Below are 9122 nucleotides of genomic sequence, written 5' to 3'. Positions count from 1 at the left end.
ATCTGCAGTCTCATCCACTGTTGCTAGAACTTGCTGTCGCACTCATCTGTGAAGAGTTCTGCTGCTACTATATCTATTTGTATCTTTTTTATCCATCCACTCAGAATTAATTATTTCTCAGATTAATTTCATTCTAATGAATCATTCTGTATCACTGGCTTTATTTTGTTTCTGAGGTACTAATTAATATGTCAAAGCCATCCTTAACATTAAAAATTATGTCATTTTTCCATGACTTTTCTTTTGCTTCATATATTCAATTTTTCTGAGGGCCTAAAATGTCCGTCCAGTGTGGAGTGAAAGGAAAAATGCAAGCTATATAGTATTAAAAAAATTATGCATATGCAAATAAAGCATAAATTGGGAGACAATGGCCCAGTCTGTATTTTGTGTTGACTTACTAGTTATGTGCTATTTCATATAGTAGGTCCTCAGCAATCAGCTCTGTAGAGATTTTATACACATGGATTAGAATATAAAATTTAGCAGTACATTGAATGTCTCCATTTTTCAGTGAAATGATCGGAAATTTTGAGATATTTTGTATTTGTTGGTTAGGTTTTAAAGAAGGTGTCTTGCTGGTTTCCTGTGGATTTCCTGGCACTGTTCTGCTGTGCTGCAGGGACGAGGCAGTTGGAGGAAGCGTTTTTCTTTCCTTAGAGCTGTCCTCTTAGCTATAATTTATTCTCCTCATCCTCTGCAGTTTGGCTTTCTACCCACTCTGGAGGGAAGTGTTGGCAGGGCAGTAATCCCTCTCCTACCCCGTATCTGTGGCAGATGGAAATCCCAGGAAGAGAAGGGGGGAAATTTTAGGCTTCCCTGCTTGAGCTATTTCCAGGGTGATTTAAGATCCAGTGATGGCCTTTGGTTCAACAGAGCAGGTCGAGCTGAGAGAGGGAGGGTCACTCCAAGTGTTCACCGTGGAAAACTTTTCTTTCTCTGGTCCTGTGGGAGTGAGTGGGTGGAACAGGAAAAACCCCGTAAGAAGTCACTGCCATTAGCTCTGCTGATGAAATAACACGGTTATTGGCAGCACCGCACTGAGCTTAAATTACCCATGGCTCCTGCGCGGCAGGAGGCTGGGGACTGTTTAGATGACAGCATCTGCTTGGATCCCTGGCCACAGGTTTGGCATTTTTCTTTCTTTCCTGCCTTCCACTTCTCTCCAAAAAGAGACATTTTGTTGTAAGATCTGGAGGGTTACAGCTGAAACCAACTGGCTTTGCACTGGGTTTGCGCTGCAAATGTAGAGAGGGATTACTGGCGAGGGAAGGAAAGGGGAACAGAGCCTGACGGGCTCTCAGCAGGAGCGGGGATGGGAGAGGAACTCTGCTCCTTTCCCTTTACAACCAACCAGACTATGGTTTTCCACCACTCCTAAAGCTTGTGTGTGCAGAGGTCTGCAGATACGAGGCTGCTTTTTGGGAGTCTGCTGCCTGATCCGCTGCAGAGCAGAAATCCTTTCTGCAGGCTTCCGAATCCAGTGTGGCCCGGCAGTGGAGGTGGGCTCTCCTGGCTGGGACTGGGGCTGTGCTCCGACAGTCGAGCATCAATGTACCAGGGAGGGGAGATGCCAGAGGAGCGGCAGAGCCTGCTCCTGCCTTGTGAGGATCCCACAACCACTGCATGAGCTCCACATCCCGGGAACCAGTAGCACTGCCCAACAGATCCTTCCCATTTGTACCCTCCTTGCATTACCCTTTGTGTCCAGCTCTGCTGCTGCCTGAATTAGCTGCCTCAAATGAGTCATTTAAATTCAGACTTTCACACATAGTGTTTCTGTTTGGGCTTTTTTTCATTTTCCTTTTCCCTGTCAGTGTCCAGACTTCTGCACGTACTTCACCAGTGACTTGATACCCAGGGATGGTTTGTGTACTGGTTGCCATTGAGAATAATTCAAAAGTCAACATTCACAAAGGCACTAATGTGCTTTTTGGGATCAGTCCTACTGAATCCTCCAGGCACTGAGGTCCAGATGCAGATGGACATGCCTATAATGTACAGTCAAAAAAAAAAAAAGCACCCGCACTCAATACTGAATATTTAGGCCTCTTGTTGTCAGTGTTTGGGGACCAGAAATCATTTCTCTCACTGATCCTTTCTCCCTGCTGGTGCATCTTCATCATTCAAGAACGAGCTTGAGATCCTTGGAGATTGGGGGTTTTTTTTAGCAGCAAAGTAATAGTTTTTTCTGCTGCTACTCTTTGCTCTGTGCTTTGTACTCACTACCGCAGATTTCCCTGTGGAATGCCCAACATGATAATATCAATTTAAGCAGTGTGCTTCACTGATCTTTAAGAGAGTTCGTAGCTGTTGTTCGATTTCCAGGAACCGTTGATTTTTTCCAAGAAGGTTACACTGAGGCTAAAGTTATCTTGGCTTATTAGTATAACCAGTTATTTAGAAACCTGACAGCTCTTTTAGGCATTATTTCTGCTAACGTGCCTCCGTTGGTTTCATGTTTAATAAATCTCATGCATGCAGACACAAAAAGTCATTTTGAGAGTGACGTGAGTACAATTTGTATCCACGTACTGTAATATTATTTTGTAAATTAAGCTGCCTTTCTCCAGCTCTAGTATGTGCACTATTTTGTAGGTTAAAGCTTGTTTATCTCTGAATGAAAGATCTGGACTTTGTTCAACTCTGACTTGGTCTTCTAGTAGCTAATTATTGTTTGGATAAAGATCATTTGGATCAAGGTGCTACTCATTATTTATATTTTTAAATCTTCGCATGGACCAAATAGGACTTTCCCCAACCTGGGAGGAGCAGGTACCTCGCAGGGTGGTAACAGAGACACAAAAGCTTTCCTTTGCTGGGCATTGCTTTGATTCCAGCATCAGTCAGTACTGATTGAAAAGCATTAAATAAAATTAAGCAGATGTTTTATGTGGGTACCCAGGGAGAATTAAACAAGCTCTGTGCTTGTTTCTGAATCGCCAGGAAACACCTGCACCATTGTCCTGTTGCTGACAGGTTTAGGCAAGTTCTGACCTGGATGAGAGCTGATCCTTTCTGCGCTGGCTGGAGGGAGGTTATCTGGAGAGCAGCAAAAGGAAAATTCACCCTATACTTTGTGTAACTGTCTCCCGGAGTCATGTCAATCGGTTGCCTAATCCTACCACTAAATTTACCTAAATAATAATAGGGATTTAATGGATTTCACTTCCGTTCCTCACCTGGGTACGACTATTAAGTCAAGGAAGTTTTAAAAGCTTACAAATTAGCTGAAGTGACAAATGAGTACTCCAGGGTGCCCTGCATGAAATGCTGGTGTTTGAAACCTGCGTGGCTGTTGGAGGGGCCTTGCTCTACTAGTACGGTCTCGGCTGAGCCAGACCTCATGTTAATCCCTGAACCGACCACCCAAATTTAGTGATGAGACAGGAGAGAGGCTTGGACTTCCGAAACAGGTAGTTGAATTGCCAAACAAATAAGGACTGTGAGATTCTTATGGGCTGCTGTGAGTAGGATGCTAAAAGGCTTTTTTAACGTCAGATTCAAATGAAAGTTTTAAACCCTCACCCATATGAGCAGCATTAGGGTCTTCCAACAGTGAATTCAGCCTCTTCCACAGGAAAGGCTACTCCCTAGCAAAAATGGACTGAAAAGAAGAGTTTGCTCGATGAGCTGACAAGCAGATGATTGAGGGCAAGCAGACTGCTCTCTTCTCTGCAATGTGTACCTCAGCGTTTCCCTCCAGTATGCCCCGAAAATTGTGCTCTTTGTGTACTCTGGAGATGTGGTTTCTCCTGGAATAATCCAGGATGGCTGTGGTGTAAAGCCATTTCGGGGGAGCCTCTGGAAGTTGTTACAAATAAAATCAAATGTGCTCAGTGACTTCTTATGCAGGCAATGTTCCCCTCAGCCTAGGGTTTCTACTGAAAACCAGGAGTGTGCTACATTTTCAGAAGAAAGTATCATGCAGTAAAGCTCACCTGTGTTGTGCTTTAAGAAGAACAGGAGAAAAAAAAAAAATCTTGAAAAAGGAAAACTCACAGTGAGTTTCATTAGAGATCTCTGTTACCAAACAGCACAGGATTCATTTTCTTGTCTATTTTCACCCTCCTCTGGGGATGAACGATGATTAAAGGACAGGATAATAAGAAGGGGGGAATGAGAACTTGCTGAGATGCAATTATAAAGAAAAAAAAAAAGAAAGAGAGGGAAAGGAAAACAAGTATTTTAGTTAGCTAGTCAAGGTTAACTTAACAGTGTATCTGCTTTAACTGACATTATGAAAAATTACACATGGCACAAATGCAACTTCACTAATGCTGAACCCCAAGAAATTTATTTTGACAACTTAGTGAGCTTATTTGTTCTTCTAGGACGTTTTTAACCTCCCTGTGATGTCTTTTATCTTCGTTTTCTGATTTTTTTTTTTTTTTTGAGTAAGATTCCCATACAAAGGTAGCAACTTGCAAACCAGCACATTCCTGTTGCGTTGTCTGTTGTGGCTAAGGTAAGAAAGAAAAAAACTCTTGGAGAAAGAAGGGATATGGGACGTAACCGCTGTGGTTTTGGTGTTTACTACCGAACCGGAAGGATTTTTGCCGAAGAGAAAACACGGTTTGAAGAGCGGGGCAGATTTTGGGCGCCAGGACGGCAGCTCATCGCGCTGGGTTTCGCCTGCAGGCACGAAGCCAGCTGCACCTGCCGGCGGGGCTGCCCGCTCCGCTCCGGCGGCTCCGAGAGCCGGAGCCGGTTGGCCGTTCCTCTGCTGTCCCCTCGCCGCGTTAACCGGGATGCGGGTCCTCGGGCAGCCACACGGCCCCGCCAGCCCGGGCTTTGAGTGTCCCCCGTTCGCTCCCCGCAGGGGTAACGATGTCCTTCGCCTGTGTTCCGCACCCCGGGCTGGCGGCAGGTCCGGGTCCGGGGGCGGGAGGGGGGCGTTACACGGAGCATCCCGGCGCAGCCCGGCCCCTCGGGGCTACCGTGAGCCCCGGCGGGGCTGGCGGTCGGCTCCGCGGGGCGGCGCGGCGGGGCGCGGGGCGGCGGCCGCCCAGGAGAGGGAGCCCGGCGGCCGCGGCTGCGCCGGCAGCGGCGGGGGTGAGGGGGAGGCGGCGCGGAGCGGAGCGGAGCGGAGACTGCCCCGGCTGCAGCCCGCCGCCAGCCCCGGCCCGCCCCGACGGTGAGTACAGCCGCCGCGCCTGCCGCCCCTTCCCCCTTGTACCGGGAGGGAGTCCCGGCCCGTCCCCCCGCCCCCGTCCGCCCCCGTCCGCCCCTTCCCGAGCGCGCCCCCGGGGGGTCGGGGAAGCCCCCGGTGCCGCGGCCTGCAGCCCGCCTCCCGAGCATCGCCCAGCCCGAAGTTCGGTGCCGGTACCTACTTTCCGCATCGATTCATCCGAACCAGCGGGCTGGCAGCGCCGAGGCGTCCCGCAGCGCCCGGGGCTCGGCGGAGCTCCGGACGGGGCAGAGCGATCCCGTTTGCGCTGAACCCCAGGCCGGCCGCTCCGGGAGCCCGGCTTTGCCTCTCGCCCCAGCTGCCTGCCTGCCCGGGACGTTATTCCCCAGGAAGGCAGGAAAACCGCGGAAAAGCTGCCCAGAAGAAGCTGCGCCCGAGCGAAGATGCTAGAGGAGGAGGAGAAGGGGGGTTGCTTGTTGCCCGCTGCGTGCCTCCATGCCTGTCTTTCCCTTGTCTTGATCCTTTAGGAAGGAGACGCCGGGCAGCCAGACCTTTCCCGGAGGGGGATGCTGCCGAGCCTTGCCCGGGCAGAAGAAAGCCGTCGCCGCCGGGACGCCCCGGCACCGGAGATGCGCGGCCGGGGGCAGGCTGCGGGAGGGCGTGAGGAGCCGCCTCCGCCTGCGCTTTTCTGAGAGGGAAAAAGCATGGTAAAAGCTGGACCCGATCCCTGAAGCGCAGCCCCGCTGAGCCAGGAGGTGGGATTATTCCTGGGGTAGTTACGGAGAGCTATAACCTGGCAGCAGAGTGTTAAAGCGACTTGTCCCCGCTGGAAGAGGAACCCACTGTGGGCACCGCCGGCGTGGCTGAGGGGAGGTCACTCAGGCCCTTCTCCTCCTCTCGCCCTTCTTTTCTTCTTCCAGTGAACGACAGAAGAACTGGTGCTCAGCTCTCGCCAGCGTTGGGAATACCGTGCCTTTTGCCTGGGATGTGTCGCCCTGATGTGCTGCTGCTTCGACGGGATGTACAAAGTGCGACTGGGACTGATCCAGCCAGCAAAGTTTGCAGAGTGATCCGCAGGGACCGTGGGATGGAGGTAGCTGGGCACACGCCGGTGGGGTCCGTCACGCACCGTCCGACAGCAGAGACCTGCTGTTCCCTTGAAAAGTAACTCCTGATGGTCAAACTCTGCCGGCTCCCGTTTTTACTTCTCCCCTGCCAATTTCCACTTTCAGGGAACAAAACACACACACACCCCTGATGCAATGCAGTGTTTCTGTGTTGGTTTTGTACATAAGATTTGCTATGCAATTCCAAAACTAAAAGAGGAGGAGAGATGGCCCTGCATCCCAGAGCAAACAGAGAATCAGAGGTGAAAGGTAGGAGCCAGCATTTATCATTTAAATAAAACTAAATATCCTGAGCTACTTCTAACTGAAAACCTTTAAAACACAGCTACTGTATGTTTATTTTCTTTGTCTTGGAAGTGTAAAACAGTTTGAAACAAAGTGAAGATTTGCTTTCTGACGCTGCCTAGGAACAGAGAACTGATGCATTTTGTAACAAGAGTGTATCGAGGAGGAGTGTTTCACTGGTGAGACATTTAGGAAACTAGAGAAAAGGCGCCTCGTATAGTATGCTTCAGTAAATATGAAGGGCTAGTGCAATGGACGCTGGAAACACTCGATCAATAGTCTATTTAAGTGGGAATACATGCAAGCATGGAAAAGTGATTGCTTTCCTGTCTGTGGGGTATATTTGCAGAGGACAGCAGCAGAACATTTGCAGGTGAGCTGTCTGAATTAGGTTATTTCATGCTGGGGTGGTGCAGTGTGTTTCTGAAGGGATTGCTTAAAAAAACAATCTGTAGGGTGGACTCTATTTGTGCATTTTCAGTTCCTGCTCATAAAGCTTTCAGTGCTGCTCAGGGTAATTCAAAGTGGGTGAAATACATCCAGGGGTGAAGGGACCGTAAGAAAGGACCTTTGGTCTGTTTGGTGATGAGTAATTAATGGACGTCTGATGTCTCTGATCTCTGCAAGGAAGGGAGCTGATGTCGTCACGAAAAATCTGATATGATTTTCCCTCAGGAGAAACTATGACTCGGAACGACACCACTATGGACGGGGAAGGGTTGCTGGTGGAAAGGGACTCTTCCTTTCGGATCCTCACGGGCTGCTTCCTTTCACTGCTGATCCTCTCCACGCTGCTGGGAAACACGCTGGTCTGTGCAGCTGTCATTAGGTTTCGCCACCTCAGGTCCAAGGTGACCAACTTCTTTGTCATCTCCTTGGCCGTGTCAGATCTCTTAGTGGCAGTTTTGGTCATGCCTTGGAAAGCTGTGGCTGAGATTGCTGGTTTCTGGCCTTTTGGTTCATTTTGCAACATCTGGGTGGCCTTTGATATTATGTGCTCAACAGCCTCCATCTTAAACCTCTGTGTCATTAGTGTGGACAGATACTGGGCCATCTCCAGCCCATTTAGGTATGAGAGGAAAATGACCCCCAAGGCAGCCTTCATCATGATCAGCGTGGCGTGGACTTTGTCCGTGTTGATCTCCTTCATTCCTGTGCAGCTGAACTGGCACAAGGCTACAACCACAAGCTTTTTGGACCTAAATGCCAGCTTACAAGGTATAAACATGGACAACTGTGATTCTAGCCTAAACAGGATGTATGCCATCTCCTCTTCTCTAATTAGCTTCTATATACCTGTGGCCATCATGATAGTAACTTACACGAGGATATACCGGATTGCTCAGAAGCAAATACGACGCATCTCAGCTTTGGAGAGAGCAGCAGTGCATGCCAAGAACTGCCAGAACACGAGTGGCAACAGAAGCAGTATGGACTGCCAGCAACCAGAGAGCAACTTCAAAATGTCCTTCAAGAGGGAAACGAAGGTTTTAAAGACTTTGTCGGTGATCATGGGGGTGTTTGTGTGCTGCTGGTTGCCATTTTTTGTATTGAACTGCATGATTCCCTTCTGCGAGCCTACCCAACCATCCAAGGGAGCAGAAGCTTTCTGCATTAATTCCACCACCTTTGACGTTTTTGTTTGGTTTGGATGGGCTAATTCTTCCCTCAACCCCATCATTTATGCCTTCAATGCTGATTTCCGCAAGGCATTTTCGACCCTGCTAGGATGCTACCGGCTCTGCCCTATGTCCGGCAATGCTATAGAGACTGTTAGTATTAACAATAATGGAGCAGTGGTTTTCTCAAGCCAACATGAGCCCAAAGGGTCCAGCCCCAAAGAGTCTAATCTGGTTTATCTGATTCCACATGCAATTATCTGTCCAGAAGAAGAACCCCTCAAAAAGGAAGAAGAGGGTGAACTGTCTAAGACCTTGGAGAAAATGTCTCCAGCACTGTCAGGTATCTTGGATTATGAAGCTGATGTTTCTTTGGAAAAGATCAATCCCATTACACAAAATGGGCAGCATAAAACCTGAACAGTAAGGTTTACCCAGCAAGACCTAAAAAGTGTATATTGTAATAATCTTAAAAAAAAAAAAAAAGTTATACAAGATTTTTTGGTAAGAAACTAAGCGCTAGGGAGAAATACATGTTTACACCAAGCCCAGAATTAATTTTCCTGGAATTCAAAGCAAATTTAACATTTTGAACAATAAACAGAAAAAGATACTGAAAATTGGTTAAAAAAAAGGATATTAAACTGTACTCTTCACACTGAGGAAAATACACAAATTTAGATACAGTGCAGTGGCAAAATACTGCTTCTTCTCTACACAGAGAAACCAATTTCTAGGTTAAAATGAGGCAAAAGATAAATGTTAAGTATTTAAAGATTAATGTTTACTCAAAGTTAAAAGATTGCTGTGTCTTGTGATAGTGGGTGTTAACAGGTCCTAATTAAAGACTGGGGGATTGTAAAGGTAGGTAGATGCCTTCTTAAAATTATTTCTGACAAATAATTGAGCCTTATAATGAGAATGGTTATTTTTAAAGCTTTGGGAAATAATATGTTGATA

General features: G+C 47.9%; 1 protein-coding gene across 1 annotated transcript; it reads left to right on the top strand.

The window, feature by feature from the left end:
• The first annotated feature begins 7226 nt into the window (after positions 1–7226).
• Positions 7227–8582, top strand: DRD1 (dopamine receptor D1). Its single transcript, XM_009953620.2, has one exon. It carries the CDS (start codon positions 7227–7229, stop codon positions 8580–8582), a length of 1356 nt encoding a protein of 451 aa, XP_009951922.1.
• Positions 8583–9122: the final 540 nt, after the last annotated feature.

Source organism: Leptosomus discolor, chromosome 10 (assembly GCF_034619465.1).
Source record: "Leptosomus discolor isolate bLepDis1 chromosome 10, bLepDis1.hap2, whole genome shotgun sequence".
Lineage (NCBI taxonomy): Eukaryota > Metazoa > Chordata > Aves > Leptosomiformes > Leptosomidae > Leptosomus > Leptosomus discolor.
The sequence above is the reverse complement of the archived record's forward strand: the minus strand, read 5'-3'. Positions and strand labels throughout refer to the sequence as shown.